The 20,803-nt window shown below is 38.1% G+C and overlaps 6 protein-coding genes across 6 annotated transcripts in view; 5 read left to right on the forward strand and 1 right to left on the reverse strand.

The window, feature by feature from the left end:
• LOC116013797 (serine/threonine protein phosphatase 2A regulatory subunit B''beta-like) overlaps window positions 1-1,697 on the reverse strand; it is a 7,815-nt gene extending 6,118 nt beyond the window's left edge. The window contains exon 1 of the mRNA XM_031253726.1: window positions 1,158-1,697. Within this exon, the coding sequence (XP_031109586.1) occupies window positions 1,158-1,307 (150 nt within the window). The 5' untranslated portion in view covers window positions 1,308-1,697. The remainder of the gene's footprint in view (window positions 1-1,157) is intronic.
• Window positions 1,698-3,672: 1,975 nt separating this feature from the next.
• Window positions 3,673-5,724, forward strand: LOC116014463 (pentatricopeptide repeat-containing protein At3g04760, chloroplastic-like). Its single transcript, XM_031254523.1, has one exon. The coding sequence runs from the start codon at window positions 3,849-3,851 to the stop codon at window positions 5,541-5,543; it is 1,695 nt and encodes a 564-aa protein (XP_031110383.1). The 5' UTR covers window positions 3,673-3,848; the 3' UTR covers window positions 5,544-5,724.
• A 655-nt stretch (window positions 5,725-6,379) lies between these two features.
• On the forward strand, window positions 6,380-11,842 carry LOC116012966 (pentatricopeptide repeat-containing protein At3g53700, chloroplastic-like). Its single transcript, XM_031252633.1, has 3 exons — window positions 6,380-8,280; window positions 8,479-8,571; window positions 9,835-11,842. The coding sequence occupies exons 1-3, from the start codon at window positions 6,565-6,567 to the stop codon at window positions 11,563-11,565; spliced, it is 3,540 nt and encodes a 1,179-aa protein (XP_031108493.1). The 5' UTR covers window positions 6,380-6,564; the 3' UTR covers window positions 11,566-11,842.
• Window positions 11,843-11,992: 150 nt separating this feature from the next.
• LOC116014353 (pentatricopeptide repeat-containing protein At3g04760, chloroplastic-like) lies at window positions 11,993-14,313 on the forward strand. Its single transcript, XM_031254395.1, has one exon. It carries the CDS (start codon window positions 12,182-12,184, stop codon window positions 13,868-13,870), a length of 1,689 nt encoding a protein of 562 aa, XP_031110255.1. The 5' UTR covers window positions 11,993-12,181; the 3' UTR covers window positions 13,871-14,313.
• A 1,208-nt stretch (window positions 14,314-15,521) lies between these two features.
• LOC116012456 (pentatricopeptide repeat-containing protein At3g04760, chloroplastic-like) lies at window positions 15,522-17,793 on the forward strand. Its single transcript, XM_031251990.1, has one exon. It carries the CDS (start codon window positions 15,790-15,792, stop codon window positions 17,467-17,469), a length of 1,680 nt encoding a protein of 559 aa, XP_031107850.1. The 5' UTR covers window positions 15,522-15,789; the 3' UTR covers window positions 17,470-17,793.
• Window positions 17,794-18,323: 530 nt separating this feature from the next.
• LOC116011762 (pentatricopeptide repeat-containing protein At3g04760, chloroplastic-like) lies at window positions 18,324-20,589 on the forward strand. The gene has a single exon (XM_031251163.1). It carries the CDS (start codon window positions 18,494-18,496, stop codon window positions 20,459-20,461), a length of 1,968 nt encoding a protein of 655 aa, XP_031107023.1. The 5' UTR covers window positions 18,324-18,493; the 3' UTR covers window positions 20,462-20,589.
• The last annotated feature ends 214 nt before the right edge of the window (window positions 20,590-20,803 follow it).

Genomic DNA, 20,803 nt, shown 5'->3' on the forward strand with positions numbered 1-20,803 from the left:
AAAAATGAAAAAAAAAAAAAAAAAAAAAAAAAAAAAAAAAAAAAAAAAAAAAAAAAAAAAAAAAAAAAGAGTGAAATATCTTTTGACTCCAAAAGAAAGGACAGATATGTCACATTCCAACATATTGCAACTTGCAAGGGGTTCCAGTTTTAAAATACTGACCAGAATCCATATCTAGAGTTCCATGTATATACTAATAGGAATCTAATTCAAATACAATGATGAGAATCCAGATCCTAGCTTTTGATGGAAAGAGGGAAGAAATATGTAAATGAAGGATCCTATATCCAAATATCCAATGTAGCATTCTGTCCATTCTTCTGGTAGCATCTGTCAAATGGTTATTCAGTCTACTAGTCTAGTAACTTTTGTTTCTTCAATGGTACAAGCATTGATAGCATTTGTGTCATACAGAGGTTGAGTTGGGCTGAACTTGAAATAACTTCTAAAAAGGAACCAGGGAGTCTGGACTCAAATATCAATGAACATGCACTTCAGAATAAACATTTGCATTGCACTCATTTAAAAAAAAAAAAAAAGATGGTGCACCTTTCTTTCAAGTTTCAACAACAAACTGTCCCTACTCCCTAACTCCTTACTGCTTGGGGTGTATGTTATCTTTTCCCTAATAATAAATAATAAAAGAGAAGAACATCAACTGTATACTTTTGCATTGTTCTCATAGTTGGCTTTCTAACATCCACCATAAACCACTCCTCATAGCTCTACTCTATATGATTTCATTTATCCCAAAATAATAGTACTCATATTTTTTAGTGCTGCATTCTTTGTGGTAAATACTGTTCAGCATAGAGAAGCAAAACTGTACTACATATTAGCAACCACACAAAGAGGTAACACTGCTGGCCAAGATAAGAGAGCCATAACAGGGCAAATCCGTTAATTGATTTCACTTTCCTGCCAATCATTTCTCAGCTCAGCCTTTCTCACGGGATAGCAATTCACATTTTGAGACTGTTACGGTGTTACCTCCACTTAATGGACCTCCTAGGCTCCTAGCATCTCTATTACTACAAACCGCAAGCACATTCTACTTAAATGAGTGCGCACATGCTCAATTAATATAAAACAATCATAAATAGATTCAATCCAAATACAATTCAATTCTTAATGCAGCATGGACGCAAAGAAAGTACCAAAGTAATCGTATCTGGAACCGAGAGCCATTCATCAAAGAGCTTCTCAACGAGATACGCATTCGTTTTGATGGCCAATGGAGAAAAGTCCGGAAGCAGCAATAGCTCCGTGTCTAGGCTGGCCACATCACCATTGAAATCCACATCCATCGCGACCTCCACAAATCAGAATCAAACTCAAACCAAATCCTCAGATCTTCGAGCTCTCCCTCTATCATCCAAGCAACGCGAAACACCACCTCTCACGCCATAGCAACTTAGAATACAAACAACGACGCGCAGCTCCGGCCAAATTCCTCGCACGGATCTTTCCCAATTGGATGAATCGGCAGAGGTAGATACAATCCTATGAGGATTGAAATGAATGAATGAATGATTAAATTTTCAATGTTTTGAGATCAGAGGATGGGAGTTTGCCGATAAAAGCTCGGCGAAACCCTTGAGAGGCGAGAGAGGAGCCATGTACAGCTTTTTGTGTGAAGAAGAACAAGGAAGTGCGCGGAGAACGAAAGTGCAATATGACATAGCTAACACCTGATATAGTTTGAGGCCAGACTCCACCAAGACATAGACCGAGCAATGTGCTCAAACTAGAGCTAAACTCATAATTGAACATAACGACATCAAAGAATAATAACCGCAATATTGTAATAACATTTCTGTACTTTTTAAATAAATTTTTTTAAAAACAACTATATTTTTTATTTTTCTCATAATAAGTTACTTGAATGATTAAATATATATATCACTTTTACTTTTTAGAACATAACTTACCTGTAAAATATAATTTCTCATAATTATAAGCCACTCTCAAAACTTTGTCTCAAATAATATGAGTTTTTTAAAATTTTATTTTAATGGGTAATTAGTTTGTCTTATTATAAATTAAATAATTATATCGACAATAACACATATGAAAATCTATAATTTCGATTGATATCATGTCTCATTATACAAATTCAACGTTAAAAGGGTGTAAGATAGTGTTGACTTTATACGGGGTTGATTTTATACCCCCGTAGAAACTCAAAGCATTCCTCATTCACCTTGAGTAATATATATTTACTTATTGAATATGAATTGACATGGTAGAATTTTCTTATATATGTTTGTGTATACTTATAAACTAATAATTGTATTAATAGCTTGTAAGACAACATAAGAATACCACGATAGTTTTCTTGTTTGACATATCATGCAATTATTTATTAGTAATAGTGACCAATTAATGATGCTATATATGTCCTAACATAAGTTATCACATCATTTATAACGCTAAAATAACATGAGGAACTATGGTGCTTAATTAATGGTAATGATACACCACGACATCAAATGATTCGAGTGAAAGGAAAAGAGTAATTAGGGTGTAATTCATAATATAATTAAGAAATGCTAGAACAATTATACTACTATGTATATGATCTCTTGCATTATAAAGATGGTTGAACTGATTTTTTTTTAATAAGACTGTTGAACAATGTATGCAATATTTTTATTTTCCTAATAATTTTCTTTTTGAGTAGCATACTTAAAATGTGGATATTGGAGTCAATACCTACATAAAAGGTGTTATTTGTCCGATCATGTTTATGATTGTAAATTTGTTATATTGGTGCTCTCATTGTGATAGTATGACAATAAAAAAAAATAATAATAATAATGACACATTTTTTCCTTATTGTCCGAAGTTCTCCACATTTTTTACAATAATACTACATTTCTAAAATATACGAAAAGTATAAATAAATAAATAAAAGAAGAAGAAGAAGTTGGATCATAAATTATATGAGAGTGTGGTTCACATTCTTTGCAATTGAATGTAAAGTATCTAAATTGTATCACGGATTGAAAAGCTACAAAGTTATCATTTGACACATAGATTCAACTCATAGAAAAGCTCAAGATGTTATTCGATTATCCTCGAACCATTAGTTTCGAGTTACTATAAGATGAATCATTTAAACTTGACATCAAAATATAAATAAGTACATGATCAATCGCAAATTGAGCAACCATTTGGACATGGTTAATGATAATATTACTCGTAATTTTAAGCAACCAAGCAGAATAGAATGAAAGACAATGAACAAGTCCAACACTATTTTAAGTAGTTGTTCATACCACGCCATTGCAAGATGCAGTAATACGGCATAGATATTGATACAAGGTATGCTTATACTAATTTAAACCAAAAAAAAAAGTATGCTTTTTTTTTTTTGAGTATACAATTGCCTCCACTGAGGCTCAAACCGAGACACCAGGTGCCACTAGACCACAAGGTCTTTGGCCAAAAAAAAAATATGCTTAAAGACTATATTTCATTCTACAATGAGGACAACATGGTATTTCAATACAACAATATTTATACTATTGTATACATTTTTAAGTTTTATTTATTAACAAAAATATAAATTGGATAATGAATTTCTCACTCTTTTTTTTGTTTGTTTATTTCTTTTATTTTTTCGTTGCTTGTTCAACTTCCTTCTCTACCTCATATCGATACAAACAATCTGGATGATATCCAAATGTCCAACAGAGCTCTCTGAACACTTCCCTCCAACTCCAACTTCATCTCCTCCTGCTCTATCGACAAGAACAGCAGGTATTTTACTGTTTTTTTCTCTTAGATGTAGCTCAAAAATGATTCGTTTCTCTGATCACTGAAAACCAAGAAATCCTGACCAAATGTCTCTGTATTTTTCTACTGAGATCTTCACTCAAACCCCTCTCTTTTTCAAGCCCACTACTACAGAATATAAGCACAGCATCCCTGTAATCAAATGCAATAATCATCTAAATAGGGAGCGGCAGCGTAGGAATCCACAAAGAATTAAGGTTTCTACTGACAATAGGAACACCGAAATACAGTTTAATGATTTCACAGAAGCCAATTTTATGAAGGTGCTGAATAGTTCTTGTAGAGCAGGGAACTATGATGAAACTGTGTATATTCTTGAGTGTATGGTGAAGGGTGGGTACAAACCAGATGTGTATCTCTGTACAAAGCTCATTAAGGAGCTTTTCAGTGTAAAAAAGGGGGAAAAAGCAGTGAAAGTGGTGCAGATTCTGGAGCAATTTCGTGAGGCAGATGTGTTTGTGTATAATGCTTTGATTGTTGGGTTCTGTAGAATGAATAAGGTTGGGGCAGCTAAGGAGGTGTTGAATAGGATGAGAGCCCAGGGTTTTCGCCCGAATGTTGTTACCTATAATATAATCATAGGAACTCATTGTGATAGGGGAGAGCTAGGGTTAGCTTTCAAGGTTTTGGATGAGTTGAAGGAAGATAACATCCTTCAACCAAATGTAGTGACATATACAACCTTGATGGAGGCTACGCTTCGCAAAGGGGCCATTAGCGAAGCAATGAGGCTTCTAGACGAGATGTTATGTCTCGGGCTTCAACCAAATTTGTACACTTATAATGCAATCCTTAGAGGGTTGTGTAGAGAAGGCATGTTTGGTGAAGCCCACGAGTTGGTTAGGAGTTTGCCGGATGGAAGAAGCAAAGGGCGTTCAAATTCGTATAACATTTTGTTGAAGGCATTGTTGAGTAGGGGGAATTGGGATGATGGGGAGAAGCTAGTGGAAGAGATGTTATCCACGGGTTGTGAGCCAAATATGGTTACCTATAACATCTTCATGAGCTCCTTGTGTCGAGATGGAAAACTAAACGAGGCAATCAGCCTGCTGAAGATTATGACTGAGACGGGGGTGACTCCCAATCAAATTATTTACGATCCACTGATCTGTGCTTTTTGCAAGGAGGGGAGGCTCGATTTGGCCATTGACCTCGTGGATACCATGGTTTCAAATGGTTGCTCGCCCGATATAGTGAACTACAATCACATCATTTCCGCAATGTGCAAGAACGGAAACGATGATCTTGCCACGGGAGTCATCGAGGAGCTCAGTGCAATAGGCTGTCCCGTAGATGCAAGTACTTATAGTGCTATGATGTGCGCTCTATGGAGCAATGGAGAAAGCACCAAGGCCTTGAATATGGTTCCTCAAATGATAGCCAAACGGATTTATCCCGACGAGACTACATATGGCGCGTTGGTGTCGCGTTTATGCAAAGGCGGGATGGTGGACGAGGCTCTACATCTGTTAGACGTTATGGAGAGGTACGGTTTTCCACCCACCGTCGTGGTTTACAATGCTGTTTTGCTTGGGCTGTGCAAATCTCATAGATTAGATGAGGCAATTGATATCCTAGAAGAAATGACTGAAAGGGGCTGCCAGCCAAATGAAAAAACTTACATTATACTAATTAAAGGCATTGGTTTTCATGGATGGAGAGACGAGGCAATTAAGCTGGAAACCACTCTTTTCCAAATGAATGCTATTTCAAGGATAGGGAATCAAGCTTTCGTTTGGTAATTGGTCTTGCACTAACTATTGCCCCATATTTTTTGGCAAAAATGTAATATTTTTTGAGGTGTAAACAAATGTAAGAATTCCCGTTATGTCAAAACACTGCTTATACCATGCATTATTAGAAATTATGTTTAATTTATAGCTAAATCGCTCATTACATTATGCAAATTAAGTTTAATGTACTCGTACATAATCTTTTTAGTGTGATTTATATATTTCTGAACACATAAAAATGGGATATAGTGAGGGCCGGTACGGATAACTCAGTTCCTAAGTAGTAGAGTGTGGATAAGGAGATAGGACTCATTTGTAGTGTCGAATTTTCGATTTCACCCAATGTGTTGTGGACTTGTGGTGTGGGAGTTTCAATTTCGTCAACATTGGTTCTTGCGCCTAATGGATTAATGAGTTACCTTGATTTACTTCTGTGATTTATTCATCTATTATCCTGTCGGACTAGAGTGTGAGACTTAAGGGTGAAGAAAATTTTGCCTTTGTGGATGAGGGCAAGGGATTTAGTGACTCTGAATTTTCCATTTTTCATTATTCTACTTCTCAAATGTTCTGTTTTTTCACAAAATTTTCCATTTTTTCATTTTGGTAAATAGCCCTTAAGTTTCTTGAGACTCGCGGTTTACATTCTCCTTGGCAGGGTTCGAGTTAGCTTGAGAAACCTACTATATCAAGTAACTTGTATTAATTCCAGTGATGTATTAACTCTTTGTGCTTCAAAAGTATGTATAGCTGGTATAGGCAAATACTAGTTGTAATAGTTACTCTAAAAAAGATTGTATGCACGGTCCTTGCCACGTGATTAACCGTCTTTGTCGTCTTTATCCCTACGATGATATCGATGGAATGCCATGGATTTATCTGTTTGAAAACACGATGTTCGACTTCGATGGCTTCGTCTCCTTCCGCTTCCTTCACATGAATGGCAGGTGCTTTATTTCTTCTCTTAGATTTTGTTCAATGATATTTGTTTCTATCTGTGAACTTTGAACGCCAAGAAGCCCTAATCAAAATGGCAATTTCGTTTTCTAATAAGCTCTTCACTCGACCGCCTCTCTTTTCCACGAAACTTGAGCCCGCTACAGATTATAAGCGCAGCAGCTCTGTAATCAAATGCAAAAAGCATGAATTTAGAGAGCGAAACCTTACGAATCTGCAAAGTGTTAAGGTTTCTACTGAAAATAGAAATGCCCTAATACAGTTACATGATTCCAAAGAAATTGATATTAGGAGAAGGCTAAATAGGTATTGTGGAGCAGGGAAGTATGACGAAACTCTGTATCTTCTTCAGTATATGGTGAAGATTGGGTACAAACCAGATGTGGTTCTGTGTACCAAACTCATTAAGGGGCTTTTTAGTGTAAAAAAAGCAGAAAAAGCAGTGAAAGTGATGCAGCTTCTGGAGCAATTTGGAGAGCCAAATGTGCACGCATATACTGCTTTAATCGGTGGATTCTGTAAAATGAACAGGGTTGAGGCAGCTAATGGGGTGTTGAATAGGATGAGAAGCCGAGGTTTTTTCCCTGATGTTGTTACCTATAATATAACGATAGGAAGTATTTGTGATAGGGGAAAGCTAGGATTAGCTTTGAAGGTTTTGGATCAGATGAAGGAAGACAACAATTGTAAACCAGATGTTGTGACATACACGGTCTTGATAGAGGCTACAATCGTTAAAGAGGGGATTAGCGAAGCAATTAAGCTTGTAGATGAGATGTTATCTAGAGGACTTCAACCAAATATATACACTTATAATGCAATCCTTAAAGGTTTGTGTAGAGAGCGCATGGTGGATCGAGCCTATGAGTTCGTTAGGAGTTTGCCAGCCAGGGGGTGCAAACCGGATGTATTTTCTTATAATATTTTGTTGAGGGCATTGTTGGACAGGAGGAATTGGGATGACGGGGAGAAGCTATTAAAAGAGATGTCATCCATGGGTTGCGAGCCACATACATTTACCTATAACATCTTCGTGAGTTCCTTGTGCCGAGATGGGAAACTCAACAAGGCAATCAGCATGTTGAAGATTATGATGGAGAAGGGGTTAACTCCCAGTAAATTTACCTATGATCCGTTGATTTCTGCATTTTGCAAAGAGGGACGACTAGATTTGGCCATTGATCTTTTGGATGACATGATCTCAAATGGCTGCTCGCCAGATATTGTGAATTTCAACAACATCCTTTCTACAATGTGTAAGAATGGAAATGCTGATCTCGCCATTGAAGTCTTTGAGAAACTCTGTGAAACGTGTGCTCTGGATGTTAGTGCTTATAATTCAATGATAAGTGCTTTATGGAACAATGGAGAAAGAACAAAGGCTTTGAATATGGTTTCTCAAATGATAGACCGAGGGATTGAACCCAATATGATTACATATAATGCACTGATATCTTGTTTATGCAGAGGTGCAATGGTGGATGAGGCTCTGGAGCTGTTAAAAGATATGGAAAGTTGTGGTTTTCCACCTTCAGTAATTGCTTACAATGGTGTTTTTCTTGGGTTGTGCAAAACTCATAGATTTGATGAGGCAATTGATGTGTTGGAAGAAATGATTGGAAAGGGCTGTCTGCCAACTGTAACTGCTTACATGCGATTTATTCAAGGCATTGGTTCTCAAGGATGGAGAGTTGAGGCAATTGAGCTGGCAACAATTCTTTTCCAAATGAATGTTATTTCGAAGAAATCACTCCTTAGTTTGAAAATGGCCTTTCCCATTCTTGATACTTAGGCGGCTATACAAACCATTTGGAGTTGTTTGGTTCATAACTTTTGGGGGTCTAGAATTGAAATAAAAGTGAAAAACTTGCTTGATTTTTTTGGGAGTTCTCAAATCCCTGAACAATTCAAAAGTTTCATTCCTGGCTTCTATTCATTTCTCATTGCCTCAGATTCAACTCCTCTATGCACTTCTGCCTCTTGCTAGCATTTTCTCTCGATATCACGCCTCACAAATCTAAACTTGCCTCCACAGTCCAGCCTCACACATCTTCCCGTATTGTCACCTTCATCCAATCAGGTAACTTGCCTGATCCTTCTTTGATCAAAATTGCCTTTTTTTTTTTTGGATTTGTTTGTTTGTTCAGGCATTAATTTTTCTGCTTTCCCTTACTTTTTCTTTGAATATTTTCCGCTGGGTTTTGTGGAATTTCTGTTTCTTCTTTGTAATCTATCTAGGATTTTTAAAAAAAATGTGCTATCCATCTTATTGGAATGGCTAGATATTATCATATTTTTGCTTCTCTGCTCAAACTTACAAGTGCAATACTTTCGGTTTTTGAGGTTGGTCTGCTCACTGAGAGCTGAGAGATAAGAGGCATATTATTGAGAAAGAGTTATTTCATGTCTCTTACTTCTTTTGCTACGAATATGATAATAGCATTGCCGGCTTGTTCCATATGAAGTATCTGAAAGTTTCAGTGATTTAGTTTCTTGAGGAGTTAACTTCTTTCTGTTGTTGTAAGCCTGTGGTGAATGCCATCTCATCCTTTTGCTATTATTCCCTCAGCTCAGCTCTAGCAGAAGAAAATTACAGAGAACAGCTGCGGAAAACAAGACTAGTACTATGGTCGAACAGCTCTCTCAACTTGGCGCCTGGCTAGTACAAAAATGTTTCGTGTTTTTTGTCGCTTCTTGATGAAAACTCGCAGCTAATACTCGAGCAATGGATAAAAATCCTCCAGCCTTGCTCTAACCAAGAATACTAATAAACTGTACCTGTTAGTTGAGAGACAAACTTAAAATCTTGTAGTTACTAAGTTAACATTTACTTGGTTGGGGTATTGCTCTCTTACTGTTTTATGATAGCATTAACTGAAAGATGTTTGGTAAATTAAGTGTAAGTTGATAGCTGAATACATACAAGATGACTTTTTCAAAAAGTTTATCTAAATATTTTGAGCAGCTTTTTGAATATTAACATTTTGAAGTAATAAACTGTTACGAAAAATTAATTAATCAAACATATTTAATTAAGTTAAATAATTAATAGTGATCAAATAAATTAAAATTGACTGATAAAGTATTTATGCAACACAAAGAGGGGCATAGCCATATAGAATCTCATGCTAACTACTAACCGATTAAAAAACACAGATTCCCCAACATTAGGACGTCCGATAATATGCAATGTTTCTGCCACGCCACGTGGTTATCGGTGGCCTTATCTTCATCTGGATGATGTGCGACGGAGATAGATTCTGCGAACTCATCTTCCGACACCCATACCTTCATCTCCTCGCAATTAACACTCTCAGGTGCTTCATTTCTCCATGAACACTGAACATCAAGAAACACTAACCCCATGACAGTTTCCTTCTCTAATCACCTCTTCCCTCGCACTCCTCTCTTCTTCAAGAAACTCGAACCCACTCCAAATCTTAACCGCAGCACCTCTGCAGTGAAATGCAGAACCCATGAATTTAGGAACCGAAACCCTATACAAAGACTCGAGCTTTCTACCCAGAACAGAAATACCCTATCGCAGCGAAACGATTTCAAAGAAGCCGACATTAAGAGAGCGCTGTATAGGTCCTGCGGGGCAGGGAAATATGGCGAAGCTCTGTATCATCTCGAATCCATGGTAAAAATCGGGTACAAACCCGACGTGGTTCTCTGTACAAAGCTCATCAAGGGGCTTTTTAGGGTTAAGAAAGCTGAGAAGGCAGTGAAAGTGATGCAGATTCTGGAGCAATTTGGGGAGCCAAATGCTGTTACATATAATGTTTTGATTAGTGGATTTTGTAAACTGAATAGGGTTGAGGAAGCTAACAGGATGTTGAATAGGATGAGAATCCGAGGTTTTGTCCCTGATGTTGTCACCTATAATATATTGATTGGGAGTATTTGTGGGAGGGGGAAATTAGGGTTAGCTTTGAAGGTTTTGGATCAGATGAAGGAAGACAACAATTGTAAACCTAGTGTTGTGACATACAATATCTTGATGGAGGCTACACTGATTAAAGGTGGGATTGGTGGAGCAATGAAGCTCCTAGATGAGATGTTGTCTAGAGGGCTTAGACCAACTATATATACTTATCATGTAATCCTTAAAGGGTTGTGTAGAGAAGGCATGATGGATGAGGCGTTTGACTTCATTCGGAGTTTGCCAGCTAATGGCTGCAAACCGGTTGTGATTTCGTATAACATTTTGTTGAAGGCATTGTTGGACAGGGGGAATTGGCACGATAGGGAGAAGGTTTTGAGGGAGATGTTGTCTGCGGGTTGTGATCCGAATTTGGTTACCTATAGCATCTTCATGATGTCGTTGTGTCGAGATGGGAGGCTAAACGAGGCAGTTCGTTTGTTGAGGATTATGATGGACAAAGGGTTAACCCCCAATACGTTTTCCTATAATCCATTGATTTCTGCGTTTTGCAAGGAGGGGAGGCTAGATTTGGCCATTGATGTGTTGGATGACATGATTTCGAATGGCTGCTCACCCAACATGGTGAACTACAATACCATCCTTTCTACAATGTGTAAAAACGGGAATGCTGATCTCGCCATTGACATCTTCGAGAAGCTCTATGAAACGGGCTGCCCCCTAAACGTGTGCTCTTATAATTCCATGACGGTTGCTTTGTGGAACAACGGAGAAAGAACTAAGGCTCTGAATGTGGTCTGTCAAATGATACGCAAGGGGATTGAACCCGACAGGATTACATATAGTACGCTGATATCTTGTTTAATCAAAGACGAGATGGTGGATGAGGCCATGGCGCTGTTGAAAGAGATGGAAAGACGCGGTTTTCCATCTACAGTCTACATTTACAACACCGTTCTGCTTGGGCTGTGCAAATCTCGTAGACTAGACGAGGCAATTGATATCCTAGAAGAAATGACTGTAAAGCGCTGCCAGCCAAACGTAAATACTTACATTATACTAGTTAAAGGCATTGGTTTTCAAGGATGGATAAACGAGGCCATAGAGCTGGCAACCACGCTTCTCCACATGAATGTTATTTCGAAGAAATCAATGTCTCGGATGAGCTTTACCTTCAATGATGCTTAGAATTTAGAAACCTTTTGTTTCAAGATCGAATGGAAAACGAGAGGTTTCATTCTTCTTCTGTAATGGTGGTTGGAGATTTGTGAGTGATTGTCTTTGTTTTGATATCTCAAGAGTTTTGATTCTCCAAGGATGCCAAATATGTTGTTCACCAAAACCTCTCTTGTTTTGTAGAATGCAGAAGATATTGAGATGCATTTCTGTTGATAAAGAGCAGCAAAAAAGCTTTGAATTTCTTGTTTTGTGATTAGCTCCAATGCAATATTTGCTCTTCTCCTTATACTTAATTGCTTTCTCATTGTAGACATTAGTATAAAAGTTTGTAAATAAAATGTTAGAAACTAAGATCGAGGAAAACAGTGGAAATTAAAGGTTGAGACAAAACATTGGCTAAGAAACCCGAAACAACCATTGAGACAAAACATAAAACAGAACAGTTTTAAGGACAATGTTAAAATGTTTTTACCACGTGATTGGCACGTGGCCTTATCTTGACACCCACAAATATCTGGATGATAATACACAGGCAATCAGGTTCTTCATTTCTTCTCCTCCATTTTCCTCAATCACATTGATTTCTCTGTGACCCATCTTCAAACATCACGAAACACTAACCCAAATGACAATTTCTTTTTCTAATCACCTCTTCACTCGCACCCCTCTCTTCTTCAAGAATCTTGAGCCCACCATCTCTGTACTCAAATTCAAAACCCATGTATTTAGGGACCAAAACCCCCCCACCGTGAATCCCCAAAGTGCTAATCTTTCTACCCAAAACATAAACACCCTAATGCAGATACATGATTCCCAAGAACCCAATTTTACTAGAATGAATAATCATGACGAAAGTTTGAATCTTCTTGAATGTATGGTAAAGACTGGGTACAAACCGGATGTGGTTCTTTGTACAAAGCTCATAATGCAGCTTTTCAGGGCCAAAAAGGGGGAAAAAGCAGTGAGAGTGATGCAGATTCTGGAGCAATTTGGTGAGCCAAATGAGATTACATACACTGCTTTGATTAGTGGGTTCTGTAAAATGAATAGGGTTGATGAAGCTAACAGGGTGTTGAGTAGGATGAGAACCCGGGGTTTCGCCCCTGATGTTGTTACATATACTATAATCATAAGGACATTGTGTGATAGGGGAAAGCTAGAATTAGGTTTGAAGGTTTTGGATGAGATGAAGGAAGATGAGAATTGTGAGCCTGATGTTGTGACATACACAATCTTGATGGAGGCTGCGCTCGTTAAAGGGTGCGTTAGCGAGGCGATGGAGCTTCTAAACGACATGTTTGGTAGAGGGCTTGAACCGAATATTTATACTTATAATGTAATCCTTAAGGTATTGTGTAGACAAGGCATGATGGATCAAGCTTATGAGTTGATTAGGAGTTTGCCAGCTAGGGGGTGCAAACCGGTTGTGATTTCGTATAATATTTTGTTGAGGGCATTGTTGGAGAGGGGGAATTGGGATGAGAGGGAGAAGGTACTAAAAGAGATGTTGTCCACGGGGTGTGATCCGAATGTGGTAACCTATAGCATCTTCATGATGTCATTGTGCCGAGATGGGAAACTAAACGAGGCAATCGCCCTGTTGAAGATTATGATGGAGAAGGGGTTAACCCCCAATAAGTTTACCTATAATCCATTGATTTCCGCTGTCTGCAAGGAGGGAAGACTAGATTTGGCCATTGATCTCTTGGATGACTTGATTTCGAATGGCTGCTCACTGAATATAGTGAACTTCATTAACATCCTTTGTACAATGTGTAAAAATGGAGACGCTGATCTTGCTATTGACATCTTCGAGAGCCTCTGTGGAACGGGTTGTTCTCTAAACGTATGTCACTATAACTCGATGATAATTGCTTTATGGAAAGGCGGGGAAAGAACAAAGGCTTTGAATTTGGCTTGTGACATGATAGACAAAGGGATTGATCCCGACAGGGGTACATATAGTGGGCTTATATCTGGTTTAAGCAAATGCGCGATGGTGGATGAGGCTATGGCGCTGTTAGAAGTTATGGAAAGTTGCGGTTTTCCACCCACGGTTAACATCTACAACAGCGTTTTGCTTGGGTTGTGCAAATCTCATAGATTAGATGAGGCAATTGGTGTCCTAGAAGAGATGACTGGAAAGGGCTGCCAGCCAAATGAGAATACTTACAGTGTTCTACTTAATGGCATTGGTTTTCATGGATGGAGATATGAGGCAATCATGCTGGCAAACACACTTTGCCAAATGAATGTTTTTTCAAAGAGAGCATTACTTGGTTTCCAAAAGACTTTTCCCATTCATGTTTCTTGACAATAACCTTGTATTCTGTAAAGATCCAATGAAAGAGGACAGGTTTTGTTCTCCTAGCTTCCTCTTTACCCTTAGGGCTCTCTTTTAATTCTTATTGTGGTGGTTGGAGATTTGTGATCGTAGCAGCTACCCGAATGTGCATTCGGGGCGGTGAAGAACGCCTTATGAGGGTTTTATCGTGGTAGTTGGAGATTTGTGATCACAGTGGCTACTGAAGTTGCGTTCTGGATGAAGAATGCATTATGAAGAGTTGAACTTAAAACCTTGTAATTATCAAGCCAAATGTCTCGTGAACTTAGTTGGGATTGTCTCATTTGTGTTCAGCTCCATGCGATACTTAATATTGTATAAGGCCAGTCATGAACTGATGACCATATTTGTACCTGCAAACCTGCAATGATAGTCACTTTTAATTTTTAAATGAACCATAACAGTTGCTACAAGCCAAACTTTTAGATGTGTTGCATAAAGAAATCTTGCATGGCACAATGTACATTAAAGTGATTAAACCAAAATTGAGGGCAAAGATCCACTGAATGGAAAACTATTTGTAACAAGGAATAAGGGTCAAATAGGCCACCGAATTACACACGAAACTGTAATTAGGCCATCGAACTAAAAAACAATGCAATTGGGTCCCTGAACTACACAAATTCATGCAAATTAATCCAAAGTGACTTGTTAACTTGATTTTCGGGTTACCAACTTTAAAAATAATATTTTAAAATAATTTTAAATAAATTAATTAATTAAAATAAAAAATAATAACAAACAGAACAAGTCAATTGGGTTCTTTTTTTTTTTAATTTTAAATTTTAAATTTAATTTTAATTAAGTATTTTAATTAAAATTATTTTAAAATATTATTTTTAAAGTGGGTAACCGGAAGATTAAGTCAAACAAGTCACTTTGGGTTAATTTGCATGAATTTGTGTAGTTCAGGGACTCAATTGCATTATTTTTGAGTTCAATGGTCTAATTACAGTTTCGTGTGTAGTTCAGTGGTCTATTTGACCCTTATTCCTTGTAACAATTATCTTTAATTAGAGAGTGACCATGGAGTCATGGACCGGTGTCATTTAGGACTAGTCTCGATTCTCCAAGCTAGATGTTCATGACTAGGTCCATAATGAGCTACGAGTAATTTCAACCTATATTCTTGTAGTTTAAATTTAAAAATTTTATTCTAAGAAGTATATAAACTTTTAACTTTATAATTAAGATAATCACTAAATTTCTTTCCATAATTACAAGAGAGAGGAGAGATATAAAATGAATTCTTTTGTTAATATGGGTTTTTGTCAGAAAATGACAAGAAAACAAATGAAGAAGAAGAAAGCAAGCCGAATTAGGCTTACTTGCGCCCATTAGGTGTGTGCCTTTTCAGCCAAAGGTTGGAAACGTTAGACTACGCTGACTTTTAGACTTTTTTTTTTCAATGTTGAAAATTCCATTGTGAAAAACTTCTCAAAAATTCAAAACAATTGGGTTGGGTTTGTCTAGAGAAGAAAACGTTATTAGGTGACAAATTACACCACGGACGTAAAATCAAATTCTGATAGTCACACTGATGAAGTTTCACCTTTTTTTTGTAAACACTAAACACATGTGCATTTAACTCCTTCCTGTGTGAGAGCTCGAATTTCGCCTCTGTTGCACCCCAAGAAAACAATGTTGTTACCACGTGATTATTCGTAGCCTTATCTTTACAAAATTACACCCGCGATCATCTGTATAATAACCCGCCATGGTCTCTTTGAAGAGCAGCAAGATTGATTCTGAGAACACAGCTTCCAACTTCCATGCCGCCTTCATCTCCTCCAGCTCCCTTCACAACATTTCCAGGTTTCTTCTACATTCTGCTCAATCATTCATATCCATTTCTCTACGAACATTGAACCTCAAGAAACCCTAACCAAATGACAATTTCATTTTCCAATCACCTCATCACTCGAACCCCTCCCCTCTTCAAGCCCACTACAGATTCTAAACCCAGCAGCTCTGTACTCAAATTCAAAATCCATGTATTTAGGAACCAAAACCCCACCTTTAATCCACATAGTGTTAACCTTTCTACTGAAAATATAAGTACCCTAACGCAGTTAGATGATTTTACTAGAATGAATCATGAAGAAAGTCTGTATCTTATTGAATGTATGCTAAAGACTGGGTACAAACCAGATATGGTTCTTTGTACAAAGCTCATCAAGAAGCTTTTTAGAGTAAAAAAAGCTGAAAAAGCAGTAAAACTGGTGCAGCTTCTGGAGCAATTTGGTGTGACAAATGTGGCTACTTATAATGCTTTGATAAATGGATTCTGTAAAATGAATAGGGTTGAGGAAGCTAACAGGGTATTGAATAGGATGAGAACCCTAGGTTTTCCGCCTGATGTTGTTACCTATACCATAATCATAGAGAGTCTTTGTGACAGGGGGAAGCTAGGATTAGCTTTCAAGGTTTTGGATAAGATGAAGGGAGATGAAAATTATAAACCGGATGTTGTGACATACACGGTGTTGATGGATGCTATGCTCGTTGAAGGGGACATTAACGGAGCAATGGAGCTTCTAGACGAGATGTTATCTAGAGGGCTTGAGCCAAATCTATACACTTATAATGCTATCCTTAAAGGGTTGTGTGGTAAAGGCATGATGGATCAAGCATACAAGTTTATTGCGAGTTTGCCAGCTAGGGGATGCAAACCGAGTGTAATTTCATATAATATTTTGTTGAGGGCATCATTGTGCCTGGGGGATTGGGATGGCGGGGAGAAGCTAGTGGAAGAGATGTTGTCCACGGGTTGTGAGCCCGATGTGGTTACCTATAGCATCTTGATGATTTCATTGTGCCGAGATGGGAAACTAAACAAGGCGATCGACCTATTGAAGATTATGGTGGAGAAGGGGTTAACACCCAATATATTTATCTATAATCCATTGATTAGAGCATCCTGCAAGGAGGGAAGACTGGATTTGGCTATCGATCTTTTGAATGACATGATTTCGAATGGCTGCTCACGAATAATGAATTACAATACTATCCTTTCTGCAATGTGTAAAAGTGGGAATGCTGATCTTGCTATTGGCGTCTTTGAGAAACTCTGTGAATCAGGTTGTCCTCTTGATGTGAGTGCTTTTAATTCAATGATGAGTGCTTTATGGAACAATGGAGAAAGAACGAAGGCCTTGAATGTGGTTCCACTAATGATAGACCAAGGGATTGATCCCAACGAGATTACGTATAGTACACTGGTTTCATGTTTAAGCAAATATTCAATGGTGGATGAGGCTATGGTGCTGTTAAAAGATATGGAGAGTTGCAGTATTCCACCTACAGTCAACATTTACAACAGCGTTTTGCTTGCGCTCTGCAAATCTCAAAGATCAGACGAGGCAATTGGTATCCTAGTAGAAATGGCTGATAAGGGCTGCCAGCCAAACGAAAGGACTTACATTATACTAATCAACGGCATTGGTTTGCAAGGATGGAGAGACGAGGCAATCAAGCTGGGAGCCACACTTTTCCGAATGAATGTTATTTCAAAGAAATCACTGCGTGGTTTGAAGAAGTCGTTTTCCATTCTTGGTACTTCAAAATAACGTTTTATTCTTTAAAGATCCAATGAAGAAGGGCAGGTTTCATTCCCTTTCCCCTCTACTTGAGATTTCTGATTATCCTTCTTTAGACAGCTGCAAAAGTTGGTTTCACCTAAGCCTCTCTTGCTTTGTACAATGCTGAAGATATTGAGAGTTTGAGATGCATTTCTGATGATAAAGAGCTGCAAAAGGCTGTGAATTTCTTGTTTTGTTATTAGCTCCATGCTATATGTTTTTACAGTTAAAAAACAACACAAGAACATCGCCAGGCTTTGTGTGAAAATATTATTGGGTCCTAGATGTATAAAATTTAGGGGTCTAATTACATTTTTTTATATTTTTTCCTATGAGTTATGTAAAGTTAAAAGGATTTAGAGCATCTCCATCTATAATTTTGTCTTAGTTTTTTGTGGGGTTTAACATGAGGTGGAGGAAAGAGAATGTAAGAGAGAGAAAATTGGGGATGCACAGCAAGAATGGTATTTCGTGGGGCCCACCTTGAAAGTGAAAAGCGAAGAAAGTCACATTTGTGCGCGTTTCGCGCACAGCCTACGCCCGCATGTGCCGGCCGGCACGTCTATTGATTTTTTTCACTTGAGTTGATCACTTATGGTCAATCTATGGCAGTATGGCCTATGCTAGTTTACCTCGTTGGTTCGAGTCTTAACTTAAATTTTCGTGTTATGGTACTTTGTTGCTTAAGTTCACAAGGTAGGATTTACCACCATCGAATAGTGCGGTTTCTTTATCATTCAAAAAAAATTGAAAAAAATTTGCTGACAAAATTTACCACGTGACTAGCACGTGATCATTCGCGGCCTTATCTTCACTTGTTTACACCCACGATTATCTGGATAACGTGCCATGGATGTTTGAAGAAAAACTTCAGACTTGCATGCCTTCGTCTTCTTCTTCTTCATCTTCAGCTCCGTTCACAAGAGTTTCAGGTTCTTTATTTCTTCCCATTCATTTTGCTCAATCATATCCAGTTCTCTATGAACACTGAACGCCAAGAAACACGAACCAAATGACAATTTCGTTGTCCAATCAGCTCCTCACTCGCACCCCACTCTTTTTCAAGAACCTTGAACCCACCACAAATCACAAGCACCCCAGCAGCTCTATAGTGAAATGCAAAAAACATGAATTTAGGAACCGAAACCCCACCGTGAATCCACAGAGCATTAAGGCTTCTCCAGAAGATACACATACCTTGATGCATCTAAATGATTTCATAGAACCCGATTTAACAAGAATGAGTTTTGATGAAAGTCTGTATGTTCTTGAATGTATGGTGAAGATGGGGTACAAGCCAGATGTGGCTGTGTGTACAAGGCTAATTAAGGGGTTTTTTACAGTAAAGAAAGCAGAAAAGGCAGTGAAAGTGATGGAGCTTTTGGAGAAATTTGGTGAGCCAAATGTGGTTACATATAATGCTATGATTACTGGGTTCTGTAAAATGAATAGGGTTAGGGAAGCTAATAGGGTGTTGAATAGGATGAGAATTAGAGGTATTTCCCCTGATGTTATTACCTATACCATAATCATAGAGTGTCTTTGTGGCAGGGGGAAATTAGGGTTAGCTTTGAAGGTTTTGGATCAGATGAAGGAAGAAAGAAATTGTGAGCCAGATGTTGTGACATACACAATCTTGATGGAGGCTACGCTCCGTGGAGGGGACATTGGGGGAGCGATGAAGCTTCTAGACGAGATGTTGTCGAGAGGACTTGAACCGAACATATACACTTATAATACAATCCTTAAAGGGTTGTGTAGAAAAGGTATGATGGATCACGCGTATGAGTTGATTAGGAGTTTGCCGGCTAGGGGATGTAGACCGGATGTGATTTCGTATAATACTTTGTTGAGGGCGTGGGTGAATAGCGGGGATGGGGATGGCGGGGAGAAGCTACTAAAAGAGATGGTTGCTAGAGGAGTTCAGCCAAATATACAGACTTATAACTTAGTCCTCATAAGATTGTGTGGTAAAGGCATGTTGGATCAAGCGTATAAGTTTATTAGGAGTTTTCCAGCCCGGGGCTGCAAACCGAATGTGATTTCATATAACATTTTGTTGGGGGCGTTGTTGGACAGGGGGAATTGGGATGACAGGGAGAAGCTAGTGAAGGAGATGTTGTCCACGGGTTGTGAGCCAACCGTGGTCACCTATAGCATCTTGTTGATTTCATTGTGCCGAGATGGGGAGCTAAACGAGGCAATGAAGCTGTTGCAGATCATGGTGGAGATTGGGATAACGCCCGATACATACGTTTACACTCCCTTGATTAGAGCATCCTGCAAGGAGGGGAGACTCGATTTGGCCATCGATCTTTTGGACGAAATGGTTTCTAATGGTTGCTCGCCCAACACACTCAACTACAACGTTATCCTTTCCGCAATGTGTAAAGATGGACACGCTGATCTCGCTGTTGACACCTTCGAGAAACTCTGCGAAACCGGCTGTCTTCAAGACGTGAGCGCTTTTAATTCAATGTTGAGCGTTTTATGGAACATCGGGGAAAGAACTAAGGCGTTGAATATGGTTTTGCGAATGATAGACAAAGGGATTGATCCCAATGAGTTCACATATTGTACACTAGTTTCTTGCTTATGCAAAGGTGGAATGGTGGATGAGGCTATGGTGCTGTTAAAAGATATGGAGAGTTGCAGTTTTCCACCTAATGTTTACATTTACAACATTATTTTGCTTGGGTATTGCAAATCTCAAAGATTAGATGAGGCAATTGGTGTCTTTGAAGAGATGATTGCAAAGGGGTGCCAGCCAAATGAAAAGACTTACATTATACTAATCAATGGCTTTGGTTTCCAAGGATGGAGGGATGAGGCAATTGAGCTGGGAACCACACTCTTCCAAATGAATGTTATTTCAAGCAAATCACTACTTGGTTTGAAAAAGACCTTTCTAAAACATCAACCCGGAGTAGTCGGTAAACGATCTATTAATGTAATAGCAAGAGAAAAATATTCAGGGTAAAAGTTAAATTCTATTGGTGTGACTTAGATGAATCTAGATTAGCCTTACAGTAGTGAAAATATCAGGTGTTATATGGAACAAGAAAATTGTCCTTTCCCATTCTTGATACTAACCTTTTATTCTTTAAAGATCCGATGGAATCTTAACAGTGATAAATTATTTGTGGCATCAATTAATATAATTAATACAAATATTTGTTACGGAGTATTAAATTGTAAATATCAAGGTTTATATATGATTGACATGAAACATAATTTTTTTTTAAAAATCATATGATCATAATGATGCGTTTCTGGATAAAAAAGAAAGAGGGACACGGGACACCCTACAGTTTGAGAGGAT

The sequence above is a fragment of the Ipomoea triloba genome, chromosome 3 (genome assembly GCF_003576645.1).
Source record: "Ipomoea triloba cultivar NCNSP0323 chromosome 3, ASM357664v1".
In the NCBI taxonomy this organism is placed as follows: domain Eukaryota; kingdom Viridiplantae; phylum Streptophyta; class Magnoliopsida; order Solanales; family Convolvulaceae; genus Ipomoea; species Ipomoea triloba.

Coding starts and splice junctions, on each gene's coding strand:
- LOC116014463 (XM_031254523.1), top strand. CDS start 3,849: ATGTCTCTGTATTTTTCTACTGAGATCTTCACTCAAACCCCTCTCTTT.
- LOC116011762 (XM_031251163.1), top strand. CDS start 18,494: ATGACAATTTCGTTGTCCAATCAGCTCCTCACTCGCACCCCACTCTTT.
- LOC116012966 (XM_031252633.1), top strand. CDS start 6,565: ATGGCAATTTCGTTTTCTAATAAGCTCTTCACTCGACCGCCTCTCTTT. Junction 8,281..8,478: donor CCTTTCCCATTCTTGATACT/TAGGCGGCTATA, acceptor GCCTCTTGCTAG/CATTTTCTCTCGATATCACG. Junction 8,572..9,834: donor TGTCACCTTCATCCAATCAG/GTAACTTGCCTG, acceptor CATGAACACTGA/ACATCAAGAAACACTAACCC.
- LOC116012456 (XM_031251990.1), top strand. CDS start 15,790: ATGACAATTTCATTTTCCAATCACCTCATCACTCGAACCCCTCCCCTC.
- LOC116014353 (XM_031254395.1), top strand. CDS start 12,182: ATGACAATTTCTTTTTCTAATCACCTCTTCACTCGCACCCCTCTCTTC.